Genomic DNA, 19,423 nt, shown 5'->3' with positions numbered 1-19,423 from the left:
CATGGTGCCCCCTACACATTTGCTGCACATTATTAGTGCCCCTATACACATAATGACACACATACAGTAGTACCCTTTTACACATATGCCGCACATTATTAATGCCCTTATACACATAATGAAACACATAGTGCCCCCTACACATTTGCTGCACATTATTAGTGCCCCTATACACATAATGACACACATACAGTAGTACCCTTTTACACATATGCCGCACATTATTAATGCCCTTATACACATAATGAAACACATAGTGCCCCCTACACATTTGCTGCACATTATTAGTGCCCCTATACACATAATGACACACATACAGTAGTACCCTGTTACACATATGCCGCATATTATTAATGCCCTTATACACATAATGACACATCTAGTGCCCCTTACACATATGTTGCACATTATTAATGCATTTTTACATGACACACATAATGCTCCTTACACATATTCCAAACACTACTGCACAACCAACCCACTCACATGCACACAGCACTCACACTGCCACTAACACTGTGACCTCTGCTTGGCTACAGATGTGTCCTCCCAAATATTGCATCAATGCTAACGTCGGGCACCTTTTTTTATAAAAATGCATCTTATTTGCATTGTTATGTGGCTAGGATGCACAAGCAGCTTCTGCTGATTAAACTGATATGCAGCATGCCTATATACTGTGTGAGACTGTGGCTGTATCTGCATATGAAATGCTACATACAGAATATAGGCATGCCACATATCATTTTAATCAGCAGAAGCTGCTGATGCCCCTAGGCATATCAAATGCCCTAGGCAATTGTCTAGTTTGCCTATGCATATGGCCGGCTCTAATAACTAGTGACCATTTCTGGTTACTTCAAGTCTAATGTACATCTCCCGACTCCCAGTCAGGCTGCAAGCTGAACACGCACAAACAAAGTGTGATCATACTAAATAGGACCTGGTGACCCTCTCCCACTTGAGCACGGACACTGCAGGGTGTAACATCCCCTCCCTCTGTTTGATTTGAAACTTCCAAGCTTTTGAGCACTTGGACTAAGCCACTAGCTCTGGAGGTCACCACTTCCAGCACAGTAACAAGAAGTTCTCTGTAGTCTGGTGAATGCACGTGTTAGAGCAAACAGCTTTTAGCTTCCATTGTTTAACGCTTGAGCGTCAGCAAAAGTCGTGTTACAGGTTGGCAACCACCGTTCTTGATTTAACAAGGATGCAAGACACCCCTCTTTGTGTGATGGTACAGGCCCGCTGGAAGCTTGCCCCTGGGGAGTTTACACTTGGCTAACAACTGAGGAGGGATCAGTAGTCCTCCTCCTCCTGTACACACGGTGAATGCATGGGAACAGGGAGGAGAGCAGGTTGTATCAGCTGCAGTGCAGCCACACAAAAGTAACATAGAAGTCACCAGCCTGCACCGGATTCTGTCTACGTTTAGTTTAAATACGCAAATGCAGTAGAGATCAGCGTGCTGGAATACGCAGACGTCGGGCTACTACAGTACTTGCAACCAGCACATCCCATACTGTAATAATGCCCATGAGAGGAGACAGGTTATTTCACCATCCACCCCAACCGCATAGCAAGGATCTATCCGCATGGTTTGGCGTAAGTACTCTGCAGCACACCTCCGTCTTATGTCTGGCAGAGGTGAGCCCTGTCATGTCTGCAGGTAGAAGGAAAGCCATTAGGTGATCATGTGCACAAACATCGGGGAGGGGGCGATTCCCAGCATAGACTGGGAAGGAGGGGGGATGGGTGCTACTGCTACAACTTGTCTGGAAGTGCATGAAACTTTAGTATAATGTTTGATTACATGTGAGCGCATTTAGGGTGATCATTTGGCCGGGATTTCTGATTATAGATGTGCTAAAGCAAGTCCTATTTCCAGGGATCCATTACTACATGAGAATACTGCAGTGCAGTCTGTACCCTCATCTATAATGCACTTGTTTCTGGTGTGAGTGCTGATCCTGTACTTTACTGCAGGTATTGTGACACCACAAGGATACATTGCTTCCTCTCTTAAAGGACGGCGATACATTGATGCAACATGGAAAGATGAATGTGTTACATTGTAATGTCCTTGCAGTTTATGCAATTTCAATAACAATGGTGCAAAACTATATCGGCACACAATCGTTAATATAAGTGTATTTGATTATAAATAATGTTTATATACAATTCTAGAGGAATTAGTTATGCTTTTGACTTTTCTGTGAGGCGTTGTAATAGAGGTTTGGAGACTGAGATGTTAATTTATTGTGATGTGCTCTTATTTTCACAAAGAAAAATTACAGTTGTCCTACTTTAAACATCCTCTAAATATGTGGTCAATAGATCACTATGACAACTGTTCGTTTATATCTGACTTTAAAGTGGACCTGTTCCTTAATACAGTCTTCTGGGTCAACTCTGTACAGAAACATAACCCACCTAGTATGTTCTTTATATTTTTGTACATTTGTTTATGTTTTGTTCTTCGTTTTTTTTACATCTATTTTAGCACATATTGTCAGTAGCCAGATGTCTGTTTTTTTTACATTATTTGAATTATTTTTTTGTACAAGGTTTCTGAGTTACTAAAGGGAAACCCAGGCCACTCTGCAGAACAGCTTCTTGGTGCTCAACAGGCTGTATGCTCATTGATGGCAAAAGGAGATGATGCACATAGTGGTGCCAAGGGGGTTGTTCCTGCATGATCCCTTATTATGATTCCTTTGCAAACTTTTCTGTTGATGTGTTTATCACATGGACCAATAGGAGCCTGTTTTTCTGTGCACGAACCTGTCCCTACCCCTGCCATCCCTGCCAGCTTACAGAAAAGCACCCTGCCCTGCTTTGTCTGACCCCGCCACCTCTTTTTCTGCACCAACCCTGCTATGACAACTGCACCAGCTTGTCTCTCTCCTCCCCCAACACTGCTTCATTCCTTCTCTATCCTCAACTCTCCGTACCCCCTGCCACCGATCCCCCTTTGTCCGATATATCACCTCCCCCACTCTGTATAGTTTTTTTTTAAATGTATTTATTTGCTAAAACTATTTTATTAAATGTCCTCAAAACTGTTTTTTTTTTTTTAATCACAATGTGTGTGTGTGTGTGTGTGGGGGGGGGTCAAAACACATGTGATCTGGGATAACTTCTGGTAGCCATGTGTTATCAAGGCTCTGACGGCTTGTTATCGGGGATTACACTTGGCGTGCTTGAGTATAATCCCTTATAAGTGCCCCATATCAAGGCTAATCGAATAGCCCCCAGTGAATTCATTAGCAACGGAAAGTCACCGCAGCTAATTGGATACCTCCCTATGTACATAATAGCTATTTAAACTTGTTTAAAATTTTTGTTGACAATTTTTTTTATTGAATCAGGTTTAAATGGCTATTTATTAACCTAATTTGATTATAATAATAAATTTTTTTTGTCAATTTTGAGAACATTTTTGGAAAAATATTAGTCATTTAAGTGGTTTAGAAATTATTCATGTTGTATACTGTGTAAATCCTAACAACTGAAAATTGTGATATTTAAAATAAATACTGAATAATATACTACTGCCCCTTCATAGTCTACCACTCCTGAGTCTCAGGATAGGCTTGTAATTGCCCCCTCTAAGTCCCACCTGGTGCCCACCACATGTGCTGTAAAGTTATTGTAGTGAGCTGTCACCTTTCCTGTAAATATTCCTCCTTATATTACCTTTTCAGTCTTCCTTCAATCATGGGTCAAAAAATGTGACCCATGATCGTAGAAGTCATCTTATTTTTAAAACTATTATACTCATGGATTCTATTAATACCACTTTAAATGTCTGCATTTAATTACAATATCACCTCTGTCCCTACTGCCCCCTAAACTGTATGGGTTCGACTATTGCTATAATTTAATAAATGTGCTTTTGGAGTTAATGACCTCTAGAACTGTATTGGAAAGTTGAGGTATTACTAGTGACCTGCAAAGTGGTAACACAACCTAACTATTCCTATATTCTCAAGTGTTCCAGGCTTTTCTTACTTCTGGCCTACCTTCATGTCTGCATTTTCAGGTCTGTTAACTGCCAGTGGGGCTGTCTCTATTATGTGTAGGTGGCAGGTCCACTGTACGTTCCAGACAGATATTCAACAAAACATGATGCATTTTACAAATACATTCTGTATAGTTTTCTGTATAGTTCATTGAAAATACAGTAGCCTTTGCATTTTGTGTACTTGCCCTCATTCCGAGTTGATCGCTCGCTAGCTACTTTTAGCAGCTGTGCAAATGCATTGTCGCCGCCCACAGGGGAGTGTATTTTTGCTTTGCAAGTGTGCGAAGGCCTTTGCAGCCGAGCGGTACACAAACATTTTGTGTAAAACAAGACTAGCCCTGTAGTTACTTATCCTGTGCGATGAATCCAGCGTCGGAGGTCCTGGAATGGACGTCAGACACCTGCCCTGCAAACGCCTGGGCACGCCTGCGTTTTCCCTACCACTCCCAGAAAATGGTCAGTTGACACCCATAAACGCCCTCTTCCTGTCAATCTCCGTGCTATCGACTGTGCAAATGGATTCTTCGCTAGAACCATTGCACAGCAACGATGCTCTTTGTACCTGTACGACGTGTGGGCGCATACGCAGTTTTTCTATTTTGTAACCTGATTGCTGCGCTGCGAAAATCGTCAGCGAACGATCAACTCGGAATGACCCCCACAGTACAGCCTTGTTCTGTTGATAAGTGTAGGAAGAGATGGCAGAATCACTTTCTGGTTATTTCATCTTGCACCTGAACTAACAAGTTAGTGCTTGGTCTGGAGCAAGACCCCAATTTGTTTCCATGCTTGTCGCAGCTAAACCCAAATTTAAAACGCTGGGTGCAACAGGAAAAGTGCCATATTGGTGCCCAAACAGAACACTTTTTGCGTAATTTCTGCTCACCACCTTGGGAAGCTGCGAGTAGAAATGTATCTGTTGCTGATAATGGGCGCCTGAATGTAGCAACAATTAAATTGCTCTGTCAGTGCCCATTAGTCAGCACCACCGGGGGAAACCATTGAATCCCCCCAAGCAGTACGAATGGCGTAATGGTTAGCATTACTGCCTCACAGCACTGAGGTCATGGGTTCGATTCCCACCATGGCCCTAACTGTGCGAAGTTTGTATATTCTCCCCATACTTGTGTGGGTTTCTTCTGGGTACTCCGGTTTCCTCCCACAATCCAAAAATATACTGGTAGGTTAATTGGCTCCCAACAAAAATTAACCCTAGCGTGAATGTGTCTGTGTGTACATGTGGTAGGGAATATAGATTGTAAGCTCCACTGGGGCAGGGACTGATGTGAATGGACAAATATTCTCTGTAAAGTGCTGCAGAATATGCGTGCGCTATATGAATAACTGGTAATAAATAAACATGTAGAAGCATTTGCCATGTCCATGTAAACTCTATGACCTATGATTCCTGATTTGGACAGGCCAGATTGCATTTTGGGCCTAATTCAGACCTGATCGCAGCAGCAAATTTCTACTCTAATGGGCACAACAAGTGAGGCAGGGAGAGTTAGATTTGGGTATATGCCCCACGTGTCTAGTGAAAAATCCACCACTGGTTACAAGCATCACAACTGGGTGATGGAGCAAAGGAAGAAGCTGGGCTGGTCTGATGAATCACATTTTCTATTACATTGTGTGGACGGCAAGTGCTTGTGCATCAATTATCTGGGGAAGTGATGGCACCAGGATGCACTGTGGGAAGAAGGCAACCTGATGGAGACAGTGCGATGCTCTGGGCGAAGTTCTACAGAGAAACTCTGGGCATTTATGTGGATGTTACATTGTTTAGATATCAATGTTGTAGACCAAGAACATTCCTTCATGGCAGCGATATTCTTGATGCAGTGCCATCTTTCAGTGGAACAATGTACCCTGCCACACTGCAGAAATTGTTCAGGGACAGCTTGAGGAACACGATAAAGAGTTCAAGGTGTTGACTCGACCTCCAAATTTCCCAGAGTCCTCACTTCATCATTTTATAGGACTTAAATAATCAGTTGCCAGATACCACATGACACCTTTAGAGGTCTTGTGGAGTCCATGACATGATGGATCAGAGCATGGTTTTGGAGACACAGAGGGTCCTACACAATATTAGACAGGTGGTTTTAATGTTATGTCTGATTGGTGTATAAAATTATATATATATGGGTTTGGCCTGAAATGCCAGTGGGTGGGATGCAGACGGTCAGAATACCAACCCTCTGTTCAGAATCCCGAAGCATGCTTCCCCTCACACCCTTACCCTCTCTTACTACAGCCTAAACTTAACCCCTCACTGATGGTGCCTAACCCTAATGGATGGAGCCAAAGTATCTGGATAACTTACAATCATTATGAGCACTTTGCTCTTTATTCGAAGAGTATTTTAGTGAAAAATTAGGCTATATTTCGGACATATTGATAATCATGCAACAAGACATTGGGGGTCATTCCGAGTTGATTGTAGTGGTGCTAAATTTAGCACAGCTACGATCATTCACACTGACATGTGTGGGGACTCCCAGCACAGAGCTATTCCACCCCACATGTCAGTGCCGGTCCCCCTGCAGAAGTGCAAAGGCATCGCACAGCGGCGATGCCTTTGCACTTCAAGAGTAGCTCCCGACCAGCGCTACTTTAGCGTGCTGGCCGGGAGCTACTCGTCGCTCCCTGGCCCGCAGGGGCTGCGTGTGATGTCACGCAGCCGCCGCGGTCCACCCCCCCAACGGTCTGGCCATGCCTGCGTTGGCCGGACTGCTCCCCCTAAACGGCGGCTTAACTCCACCGTCCAGCCCCCTCCCGCCCAGCGACCGCCTCTGCCTCAGAGGCGATCGCAAGGCAACGACGCTAGTACATGCGCAGCTCCGACCCGATCGCTGCGAGAAACTGCAGCGAGCGGGTCGGAATGACCCCCATTGTTCTTAAGAACACTACTAAATCTACATGAATTAAAAAGAATCAAAGTTTTGTAAAGGCCAAGCCAATACTCTCAAGGAATGATGCAAAATATATCTAAAATACAACACAATAAACCGATTAAAAAAATGACTTCATTATTTCTGCTAAATTAGACTATAAAATAACAGTATGTTCTTAAGTACACCCAAAAAAAACCCAAAAACCGAACAGTTGAAAGAGGTTGTACTGCTTTTTTCACACGACTATATTCTTTGCTCCTTACATTACACATACCATTCCTTACTGGCTTTGTGTGTGTGCAAGTGAGGTTTTGTATGGAGTGGATTGTATAAAACTAAAAGAACGGTTTGTGTTACAAAAGCATTCCACATACATTAAATATTTGTATTTTATGTCAGTCTGATGCTGTATAGCTTATAGACTGTATTAGAAATGGCTTATTTTATAAAATTCATTGAGCACATTTAATAAAAATAAAACACACACCAAGTTAACACTTCATAGATAAGAAAAGGCAAATGTAACTTTCGCGCACATAAAAAAAAAATGAAGATTTAATAGGTTCAACAATATAATTTTCTCAATTATACAAAAAAGATTTTTGTGCAGGTTATGAGCAAACTTAGGGAATTGTGACTGTCATTTTGTGCCTACTCTCCTTCCTATTTTGAGCCTGTAGATCCTGAATCAATGATGTAATACCGACCCCCAACCTGGTCGCACCCATTTCCAGATTGGGTAACTTAATTTCATGTACCATTCCCACGTTGCTCATTCTGAAATGTTACTTACATCTACATCATTGAATTATTTGTTTCCATTATTTTTATATACATCCTACGTTGTCAACTCACCTCTGAGATAACCGACTTTCAAGACTTGAAAAACGTGTTCTAATTTTCTCAATGTCAATTACAAAACCATGCCAATAAAATCACAGTTTGGACTACAGAGATCAATGGTATTTGTTTTAAAGGCAAAACATAAAAAATAAAATAAAAAAATCTTGCGGCTAAATTGTTGATACATCAGAACTATCAACAACCCATGTGCAATTACATTTGGCCCAAAGCCTACTTTAACTGACGTCACAATTCTACATTTAAAAATGTGTTCCTAAAGCAAGATAAGCACATGTAAGCAAATGTGAAGATAAAAGCCATTCTACCAAATGAGACATCACATATGTGATTTTCCGTTTAATTTAATATGTGCTGCTGTGCAGTTTTCCTGAATCCAAAGCGTGTCACAGTTAAAAAGTAAATGTCAGGAGGACTGTATATTTTCTATTCACAATAAAAGTGATGTGCTTAGTAATTTTTCTCTAGCATCCATAAGGGATATTGGTGACAGATTAGTACGATGGGGTATAGATGGGTCCAGAGGAGCCAGTGCACGTTAAATTTCTTCAACTGGGTGTGCTGGCTCCTCCCCTCTATGCCTTCTCCTACAGGTCAGTTTAGAAAAAAGTCCCCTCAGGAGAGGATGCACACTCTGCAAGCTCCAGAGTTTTTCTTTTTTCTTCAATTTCTTTTAAACTTTTATTTCTTTAGGTATGCTGTTTGGGCAACAGCATACCTGCACCAGGGGAGTTAGGGGGGTGGGCACGGTCACCGGCCTCTTGAGGAGCAGGACCGCTTCCCCGCTGAGGGGCTGTTTGTTCAGCGGGGCATGGCGCCTTGGCTGTCACAGCCGCAGCATGCCGCACACCCCTAACGCTGCCTGAATGTGATCATCGATGGTGAGTACACACCGGGGGCCCCACTATGGGGGTCCCCGGTTCACTGTGTGGCAGAAGCTCGGGTGAGGCGTACGGGTCGTTCCTGGGGGGACCTGCTGTGGCCCCTGCGTGAGACTGGCTAAATACCTTGTACCAAGCATTTATGTGAGGCTACAAACACTTAGGAGACATGGCCAGTATAAAGATTACACAATAGTTCTAGCGCAATAACGGGGGGCGGAGCTCTATCGGAGCGGGCTCAGCTGCTTTTTGGCGCCTTCCTCTGCATAAGCAGCAGCCTCACACAGCCCCTCCATAACGGTCACATGCTGAATCACTGGTACCGGGTGTAGAGGGGAGAGCTGCTATATTGTGCACAAATATCATCCCTCTTAGGGATTTTTCATTAGACAGTGTCACTGTTTATATGTACATGTGAAATGCTGACAGCCTCACTGGGGCTGTGCAGCATTGGGTGCGCTGGTGTCTTCTCTCCTGTGTCTCCTCTCACATGCAATAGGGCAGGCTTGTATTGTATTTCAGGCTGTGTTGTATGTGCATTATACCTGTTTTTCTTCTTCACAATGGTAAAACAGAAGTTATGCAGTGTGTGTAATGCTAGATTTTCCCCTAGCTCATCTGGTTCACTATCATGTGAGCAGTGTAGTCAGTCATCACAAAATGCTGATAACAATGTGGTGGAGAGTCCAGAGCAGGGGCTGGCTGGGCAGGGGGGCAGTGCAATTTAAGTGTTCTGGGGCCATTTTCTCACTGCATTCGCTGTGTAAAGCTGGGCCACTTGCTTGAGTCTGCCCCCCAGGCTGAAAGTTGCCAGCCAGCCCCTGGTCCAGAGCCCTCCTGGCTGGGGGCTCTCAAAACTATGATGTCTGATATGTCATCTCAACTCACTGCAAATGCCAATAAAACTCAGGATCTGCAACAAGCAGTGGCAAATCTAGTTACTAAACATCCCCCACTGTCCACTACAGGTGCACAAAAACGTGCTTTACCTGCACTTCTATCAGATACTGATGATATACAGGATGATGTGGACCTTATAAGCGGGGATTCCACCCCTGCACAGGGTATTGAACCCCTCATATTGGCTTTTCGGGTTGTGTTAAAGCTCCCCCTGAAGGATGCTAATAATCAGCAGTAATTTTTCCTCCCACAAGACAAACTGACAGTCACATTTCCTGACTCCAAGGAGTTGGATGATTTATTTAAAATTGCCTGGAAAAATCCAGATGATATATATCAGGTGTCCAAACTGTTTTTACATACATTCCCCTTTGCCCCTGAAGGCAGGAAATTCTGTGAAGAATCTCCAGCAGTAGACATCTCAGTCTCTTGCCTGGTACTTCCTGCTCCAGGTTCCTTTACAGTAAAGGTCCCTGCAGATAGGAAACCACTCTGAAATCTATATACACTGCTGCAGGTGTAGCTCAAAGACCGGTCATTGCAGGTTGCTAGATGACACATACCATTCATTCCTGGGCTACTCAAATTCAGGAAGGTCTTCTTTCGGGTGATATGTCCTTAGTTACTACTGTAACTTTCCTAAAACATATTCAGGACACGGCTAGGGTCCTCTGTGACTCCTTTAAAGAGATTGGCAATATTAATGCTAGGACCACGGCTATGGCTGTGTCGGTGCACAGAGCCATATGGTTGCGTCAGTGGATTGCTGACGTAATGTGGAATCTCTTCCATTCACAGGTGACTGGCTCTTTGGAGGTGAATTGGACGCATGGATCTCCAAAACTACTGCTGGGAAATCCACGTTTCTCCCTTCGGGGCCTCCGCCTGCTAGACGTCCCTACCCGGGCCCATCTACTCAGTCCTTTCGGTCCTCCAGATTTCGATTTAGGGCCAGAGGGGCCTCCAATGCAGCTAGAGGCACCAGAAGTAAGCCTAAGAAAACGGCTGTCACCGGCTCCCAGGAACAGAGCACCAGTTCAGCTTCCACAAAGACTTCAGCATGACAGTGCCCACACACCCCGAGGGGATCTCGTGGTGGCAACTCGGTAACATCACTACAGTCACATCTGGGACGGTTCCTGCCAAGATGCTTGGGTAAGGGACCTTATCTCTCAGGGTTACAAGCTGGAGCTCGACGGTGCTCCTCCCCAATGATTTTTCAAATCCGGCTTACCAGCTTTGGAAAATATGCGTGGTACACTACTACTGGCCATAAACAAGTTGGTCCAGTCCCAGGTCTGCAACAACAAGGACAAGGTTACTACTCCAGTCTGTTCATGGTACCAAAACCAGACGGGTCTGTGAGACCCATTCTGAATCTGAAGTCCTTGAATCCTTACCTAAAGGTTTTCAAATTCAAGATGGAATCTTTGAAAACAGTGATTGTGGGCCTGGAACAACAAATTCATAGTGTCCCTGGATGTCAAGGACGCTTACCTCCATATTCTCATTTGGCCTCCTCATCAGGCCTATCTGTGGTTCACCCTACTGAACAATCACTACCAGTTTCAGGCGTTACCCTTCGGCCTGTCTACATCTCCGAGGGTGTTCACGAAGGTGATGGTGGAAATTATGTTTTCAGCTCGGGGTCCAGGTTGTCAACGTAATTCCATACCTGGACGAATTCCTGATAAAAGTGAGTTCCAGGGAGCTTCTATTGCCCCACATAGATTGCACTATCCAACTTCTGACTCACCACGGATGGATCCTCAATCTGCAGAAGTCCCAACTGGAACCATCTCAGCGGATCCTGTTTCTGGGGATGCTACTGGATACAGTAGCACAGAAAGTGTTCCTCCCAGAGGACAAAGTAAGAACACTTCAAGAAATGGTTCGCATGGTTCTCCGACCTGCTCGAGTATCCATTCATCTTTGCATAAAATTGTTGGGAAAGATGGTGGCCTCGTATGAGGTGATACAGTTTGGAAGGTTTCATGCCAGACCTTTCCAATTGGACATCCTGAACAAGTGGTCCGGTTCCCATCTTCAGATGCTCTGGATGATTCGGCTGTCACCCCAGGCCAGGATTTCAACCCTGTGGTGGCTACAGTCTTCCAACCTGCTGGAAGGTCGTCGCTTTGGGATTCAGGATTGGATCCTCCTCATGACAGACGCGAGTTTGAGAGGATGGGGAGCTGTCACCCAGGGGGCGCAGTTCCAGGGCAGGTGATCTGCCCAGGAGGCCCTACTTCCGATCAACATCCTGAAACTTCGGGCCATCTGCAATGCTCTGATTCAGGCCTCTCCAATGCTCTGGGATCGGGCGATCCAAGTTCAGTCGGACAACACCACGACTGTGGTGTACATCAATCGATAAGGGGGGACAAAAAGAAGAGCCTGCATGCAAGAAGTGTCAAGAATACTCTTCTGGGCAGAAAGACATGCAAGAGCACTGACCACAATCTTCATTCCGGGAGTGGACAACTGGGAAGTGGACTTCCTGAGTCGCCACGATCTCCATCCTGGGGAGTGGGGACTGCACCCTCAGGTGTTTCAACAGGTGGTCGACGGGTGGGGCTACCCACAGATTGCCATGATGGCTTATCGCCTCAACATGAAGCTTCGCTGCTATTGCTTGCGAACCAGGGACCCTCAGACGAGTACAGTCGATGCACTGATGTCACCTTGGCCTTACCAGCTGGTCTACCTATTTCCTCTGATTCTGTTGATCCCAAGGGTGCTCAAGCAGATCAGGCATCAAGGAGTGCAAGCAATCTTGATTGGCACTGAAGAGTGTGGTACACGGCTCTTCTGGACATGTCCGTAGAGGACCCTTGGCTTCTACCGCTAAGAAGAGATCTTCAGCAAGGACCATTCGTCTACCTGGACTTACGGCGGCTTTGTTTGACGGCATGGAAGTTGAGCGGAACAGCTCACAAAAGGCTTTCCAAAAAGGTAATTGCCACTATGGTGCAAGCCAGATAACCTGTGATGTCAAAACACTATCATCATATCTGGAGGAGATATGTCTCTTGGTGCGAGGAACGCACATATCCGTCTGCAGAATTCCACTTGGGAAGATTTCTTTGTTTCCTGCAGACTGGAGTAGATAAAGGCATACGTCTTGGATCCATTACGGTCCAGATTTCAGCTCTTTCTGTCTTCTTCCAGAAGAAGTTGGCTATCCTGCCAGAAGTTCAGACTTTTGTTGGGGAGCACTCCGTTTCAGACATGCAGAGATTTGTTTTAAATATCTGTTAAGATCATCATTTTTATTAGTTTAAGGTTAATAATATGGAGTTCAGGTTTTGCCAATACGTGCGAAATTATAAAAATATATTAAACATGATAAATAGCTATTGGCTATGATAAATAAATAGCCGGATTCCTGGTGTTGTAATTAGTGTAATTCTAAGGTATACTCAATAAAGTGGTGTCTTTGTGTTACAAAAAGGTTCTTATGACCATCATTTGATCTGCATAAGCAACTTTAAAGAAAAGTTATTGCAGAGGATTGAATCATAGGTCATGTGTCCAATTGTCGGTGTCCTGTTTTTACATGCTGCTTCCTGTTAGCAAGCGAGTGGATCTAGTAAGCAGCCATAAATTGCAGTACCTGGATGTTCCAAGGTGGTCTCCCATCCGAGTACTGGCCCGGCCCTCCACTTCTTGGCTTCCAAGATCAGATGAGATTGGGCATCTCCAGTGGGGTATGACCGCAAATTGCTGCGCTTATACCTCTCGTCTGAATAGACAGTGGTAACAAGCCTTAATATTTATCAAAAAAATGGAAGGAGTATATACTATTACTCAATTTAAGCAGTAACTGCTTCCACTTATGAAATAGCCTGTGCAGTGATCACTGCCCGATAAATATTTTCACATGTGTATTGATAATCACAAGTGAGAGTGCAGGGAGTAGTACTAGATTTCCTGCTTTAGAAGTAACACAGTACAGTGATTACGGTCTCTAGGATTGTGACCATAAATATACCACAAAAGTATGATAAATCATAATATTTCTATATACCTGGAATTTGAAACAGTCCTCCAGGGATAACAATTCCTATGTCATAGGATTAGTTTAATGCACCTGTGTCTGCATAAACATGGGATAATGTGCCACAATATAGCTCATATACTGTTAGAGCTGAGAATTAATACCACAAGCTGAAATTTAATTACTGTTGGCGCCTAAAGTTCAATGCCATACACAGTATAGCAGGGCTGGCCAAACCAGTCCTCGAGATCTACCAACAGTTCACATTTTCCAGACCACCTAGCTAGTGCACAGGTGCAGTCATTAGTAATTAAGATGTGCTGCATTCATTGCTAACTGACAATTCTACAGATCTCCAGGAGGCCTGGAAAACATGAACTGTTGGTAGATCTCGAGCACCGGTTTGGCCAGCCCTACAGTATAGTCTCTCATTCAATGCTACTCCGTTCACGTTCCCGGAATCGACGGCTAACTCCGGCCACGTGTGCGCATCACGTGATCGGATTGTCCCTTCCCTGACGTACGTTTCGCAGTGGTAGCTTGATCACAGGGAAGGGACAATCTGATCACGTGATGCGCACACGGAGTTAGCCGTTGATTCCGGGAACGTGAATGGAGTTAGCCGTTGATTCCGGGAACGGGAACGCCGGGAGCCATCCTACAGTCACTAGCCTACGGCTCCGGAGCTCCTCTCCGGACATCTGCATTCATACAGCCCGGACGCCACGGCCAGAGCGCTTTACTTCCCAGCACAGAGGTAACACCAGTGTGCTCAATATGCACCACGAGTGTCACCCCGCTGGGAATAGTAGCGCAGTCTGGCCACACTGAGCAGACAGCAGGACTATTGGTATCGTATGCATAATAGATAATTACATCTTTTTTTCTTTTTTACACATTGTGTGTCTCTCAGAAGCAGACCATCATATACAGCGTGGGTATGTCTCCTTGGAGCTGTCACTCGTATAATAAGAGACACACATGTGATTGTGATTATTCACAGATCCACACTCACACTTTCTAGAAGTATATCACCAATTATCCAAGATACCCTATCCTTTAACTCAGTGTTATATTTGCATATGTTACGTTTATCTTTTCAGAGCATGCTAATAATCATTAATGTGCATATACACTTTTCTCTGCTCATGTCCAAATACTGGTTGTATTTCTGCATATCTATTGGAAGAAATTATGAGTGACTATAGATGAGTTTCTTGTGTGTTCTGTCATAGGAATTGCTATTCTGGAGCACTGAATGAAAGCCTGTTATTATTTTTTCAGCAACCGTTATCTGTGAATGTTTTTCATGGCATCTGAATTGCTACATGTGAATTGTTTCATTTAACACATGTATCATTATACTGAGCACTGAATAGGAAATTGTATCTATTTCAGCTATAACCACTGTGTGGCAAATGAACTTTTCAGCTACACTGAGTGATATTTATTTACAGTTTCTTATATAGCGCAGCAAATTCCCTTGCGCTTTACAATTTGAAATAACACTAACAAACTGGGTGATAGCAGTCCGAGGTAGAAAGGCCCTGATCGCAAGCTTACAATCTATAGGGAAATAGCACCTTTCCTTGTGTACATATGCCTATCTATTGCATAGAATGAGAAGACATGTGAGGATATGTGTGGACTGTACAGAGTGGATGCAATTTGATAGGAAGGTTTATGAAAGTTATGTGGGCGGTTCTGGAATTTGATACGCTTGCCTAAAGAGGTGAGTTTTCAGGGAACGCTTGAAGGTTTGGAGACTAGAGGAGAGTCTTATTGTGCGTGGTAGGGCATTCCACAGAGTGGGTGCAGCCCAATGAAAGTCCTGCAGTTGTGAGTGGGAGCGAGTAATGAGTGTGGATGAGAGACGCACGTCTTGTGAAGAGCGAAGAGGTCGGGTTGGGAGATATTTTGTGATAAGCGAAGTGATGTACGTTGGTGTAGTTTGGTTAATGGCCTTGTGTGTGAGTAAAAGTATTTTATATTGAATGCGGTAGAGTACAGGCAGTAGCGGATCTTGCCACGGGCAAGCAGGACTTTTGCCCGGGGCGCCGCCTTCCGGAGGGCGCTGGCGCCTTCCGGAGGGCGCCACACCATGGCAAGATCCGCCACTGCTGTGCCCTCCGCTGCCCGCTGTGTCCCCCGGCTGTGCCTCCTGTGAAGGGAACTAGACGCATAGCGTCTAGTTTCCCTTCGTGGAAAGGACCTTTGCTGAGCGTTGCGCAATTACGTCATCGCGCACCGCACAGCAAAGGTACTCTCCACGAAGGGAACTAGGCGCTACGCGTCTAGTTTCCCTTCGTGGAGAGGACCTTTTGCTGTGCGGTGCGCGATGACGTCATCGCGCACCGCTCAGCATTTAAGCGGCGCTACTACTGTACAGGGGGCGTAATTGACCACGCCCCCTGTATTAAGCCACGCCCCCGTTTCCTGCTCGAGGCGCAGAGCGGGCTTGAACCGGCCCTTAGTACAGGTAACCAATGGAGGGACTGACAGAGTGGCTCTGCAGATGATGAACGTCTAGCGAGGAAGATAAGCCTCGCCGCTGCATTCAGAAGGGATTGTAGTGGTGAGAGTTTCGTTTTGGGAAGACCAGTTAGGAGACTATTGCAATAATCAATGCGGGAGATAATGAGAGCGTGGATTAGAGTTTTAGCAGTGTCTTGTGTAAGGTATGGTCGTATTTTGGATATGTTTTTTAGATGCATGTAACATGATCTTGAGACGGATTGAATGTGGGGAACAAAGGACAGATATGAATTGCTGCTTATGATTGTTCGCCTTGTATATGAATTGCCATTTTTTGGCATCAAATAAGAGATATCAAATTCCAGCCACAATTATTGTGTGTGGCACTGAACCCTATGCCCTAACGGTATATGGGCTATACTGTGGCTTATTAATCTATGTTTTGAGTTTCTTGGTTCATACATGAATTGCTATTTTTAGCATTGAATGAGAGACTATACTGTGTATGGCATTGAACTTTAGGCGCCAACAGTAATTAAATTTCAGCTTGTGGTATTAATTCTCAGCTCTAACAGTATATGAGCTATATTGTGGCACATTATCCCATGTTTATGCATATACAGGTGCATTAAACTAATCCTATGACATAGGAATTGTTATCCCTGGAGGACTGTTTCAAATTCCAGGTATATAGAAATATTATGATTTATCATACTTTTGTGGTATATTTATGGTCACAATCCTAGAGACCATAATCACTGTACTGTGTTACTTCTAAAGCAGGAAATCTAGTACTACTCCCTGCACTCTCACTTGTGATCATCAATACACATGTGAAAATATTTATCGGGCAGTGATCACTGCACAGACTATTTCATAAGTGGAAGCAGTTACTGCTTAAATTGAGTAATAGTATATACTCCTTCCATTTTTTTGATAAATATTAAGGCTTGTTACCACTGTTTATTCAGACGAGAGGTCTAAGCGCAGCAATTTGCGGTCATACCCCACTGGAGATGCCCAATCTCATCTGATCTTGGAAGCCAAGAAGTGGAGGGCCGGGCCAGTACTCGGATGGGAGACCACCTTGGAACACCCAGGTACTGCAATTTATGGCTGCTTACTAGATCCACTCACTTGCTAACAGGAAGTAGCATATAAAAACAGGACACCGACAATTGGACACATGACCTATGATTCAATCCTCTGCAATAACCTTTCTTTAAAGTTGCTTATGCAGATCAAATGATGGTCATAAGAACCTTTTTGTAACACAAAGATACCACTTTATTGGGGGTAATTCCAAGTTGATCGCAGCAGGAAATTTTTTAGCAGTAGGGCAAAACCATGTGCACTGCAGGGGGGGGGGGGGCAGATATAACATGTGCAGAGAGAGATAGATTTGTGTATGGTGAGTTCAATCTGCAATCTAATTTGCAGTGTAAAAATAAAGCAGCCAGTATTTACCCTGCACAGAAACAAAATAACCCACCCACATCTAACTCTCTCTGCACATGTTATATCTGCCTCCCCTGCAGTGCACATGGTTTTGCCCAACTGCTACAAAATATCCTGCTGCGATCAACTTGGAATTACCCCCATTGAGTATACCTCAGAATTACACTAATTACAACACCAGGAATCCGGCTATTTATTTATCATAGCCAAAGCTATTTATCATGTTTAATATATTTTTATAATTTTGCACGTATTGGCAAAACCTGAACTCCCATATTATTAACCTTAAACTAATAAAAAATGATGAGCTTAACAGATATTTATAACAAATCTCTGCATGTCTGAAACTGAGTGCTCCCCAACAAGAGTCTACTGTTCTTCTGCCTCTTTTGTATTTACTTTGATAAATTTTTTGACTCTGGGGGGCACCACTGAGGCAGGGCCGGTTCTAAGACTTGTGGCGCCCCGGGCAAAATATGGGGGCGTGGCTTCAATTGGGGGCGTGGTCACGACGCTGCAAGAAAATAAATAAATAAAAAGTATACTTACCATCCCCGTTCCTGATCCAGACCCCCTCCGCCGGCGGCGCCGCTCTTCTCCTCTCCCCTCTTCTCTTCGATCTATGGGAGAGACGTTATTACGTCTCTCCCATAGAACAGCATAGACACTAGAGGTCAATTATGACCCCTAGTGTGTGTGCCACTATGCTGTGTGGTGCGCAATGACGTCATCACGCATCGCACAGCAAAGGTCCTCTACTTGAAGGGAAACTAGACCGTAGCATCTAGTTTCCCTTCATGGAGAGGACCTTTGCTGTGCGGTGCGCGATGACGCCATCGCGCACCGCACAACTAAGGTCCTCTCAATGAAGGGAAACTAGACGCTACGCGTCTGGTTCCCTTCAAAGCGGGGGGGCACAGCAGGGCACTGCGGGGGGCACAGTGGCGGATCTTGCCCTGGTGCGGCGCCCTCCGGATGGCGCCGGCGCCCTCCGGAAGGCGGCGCCCCGGGCAAAAGTACCGCTTGCCCGTGGCAAGAACCGCCACTGCACTGAGGGTTAACCTATATACACTATATAGGTGAAGAAAAGTCATAAGGTGCTTGGTTACCTGACTATGAAGTAATTTCATTGATTATTATCAGTTGTTTTCAGACTATTACTATTATTGACAAATTATAATTCTTTCAATCTGTGCGGTTCCCTCTACAACCAATTTTCAACCAGAAGTTCAGACTTTGCAAGGGGTGCTTTCACATACAACCTCCGTTTTGTGCCGCCTACGGCACCTTTGGATTTGGATGTGGTGTTACGTTTTCTACAGTCCTCCTGGTTTGAACCTCTGATGATGGTAGAAGAAAACTTACTCCCGTGGAAAACGGTGATGTTACTGGCCCTGGCTTCTGCTTAATTGGGGGCCTTATAGTGTAAAAGTCTCTGCTTGGTCTTTTACGAGAACAGAGTGGAGCTCCGTACTAGACAGCAGTTCCTGCCGAAGGTGGTGAATAGGTGAATCAACCTATTGTGAGTCCGTCCAGTTCTGGCACTTCTGCCCCTCTGGAGGCATTGGATGTAGTGCGCACCTTGAAAATCTATATCAAGAGGACTGCTCGGATCAGAAAGACTGATTCCTTGTTCGTGCTGTATGATGTGCAGAAAAAGGGTTGCCCTGCTTCAAAGCAGTCTATTGCTCGTTGGACTCGGCTTACTATCCAACAGGCCTATGTGTCGGCAGCCTTACCTGTTCCGCAGTCTCTGAAGGTCCACTATATGAGATCAGTGGAGTCTTCCTGGGCGGCTGTCCGTGGAGTCTCGGCACTGCAATTATGCCGAGCTGCTACCTAGTTGGGGAACAACACCTTTGTGAAGTTCTACAAGTTTGATACCCAGTTTGGGCAGGCGGTGCTGCAGATGTCTCCGCAC

The 19,423-nt window shown here is 44.7% G+C and overlaps 1 protein-coding gene and 2 pseudogenes across 4 annotated transcripts in view; 2 read left to right on the top strand and 1 right to left on the bottom strand.

Moving 5' to 3' along the window:
* TJP2 (tight junction protein 2) overlaps positions 1-19,423 on the top strand; it is a 215,271-nt gene that overhangs the window by 97,538 nt on the left and 98,310 nt on the right. The window contains exon 1 of one of the 4 annotated variants that reach the window (XM_063913911.1): positions 1,223-1,605. The exons of 2 other annotated variants lie outside the window; for them this stretch is intronic. In XM_063913911.1, coding sequence (XP_063769981.1) covers positions 1,531-1,605 — 75 coding nt within the window. In that variant the 5' untranslated portion in view covers positions 1,223-1,530. Of the gene's footprint in view, positions 1-1,222; positions 1,606-1,875; positions 1,987-19,423 lie in introns of those variants that run through there. One more of the 4 variants, XM_063913913.1, reaches the window with a different exon arrangement.
* Positions 13,174-13,293, bottom strand: LOC134934722 (5S ribosomal RNA; annotated as a pseudogene).
* LOC134934805 (5S ribosomal RNA) lies at positions 17,037-17,156 on the top strand (annotated as a pseudogene).

The sequence above is a fragment of the Pseudophryne corroboree genome, chromosome 1 (assembly GCF_028390025.1).
Source record: "Pseudophryne corroboree isolate aPseCor3 chromosome 1, aPseCor3.hap2, whole genome shotgun sequence".
Lineage (NCBI taxonomy): Eukaryota > Metazoa > Chordata > Amphibia > Anura > Myobatrachidae > Pseudophryne > Pseudophryne corroboree.
The sequence above is the reverse complement of the archived record's forward strand: the minus strand, read 5'-3'. Positions and strand labels throughout refer to the sequence as shown.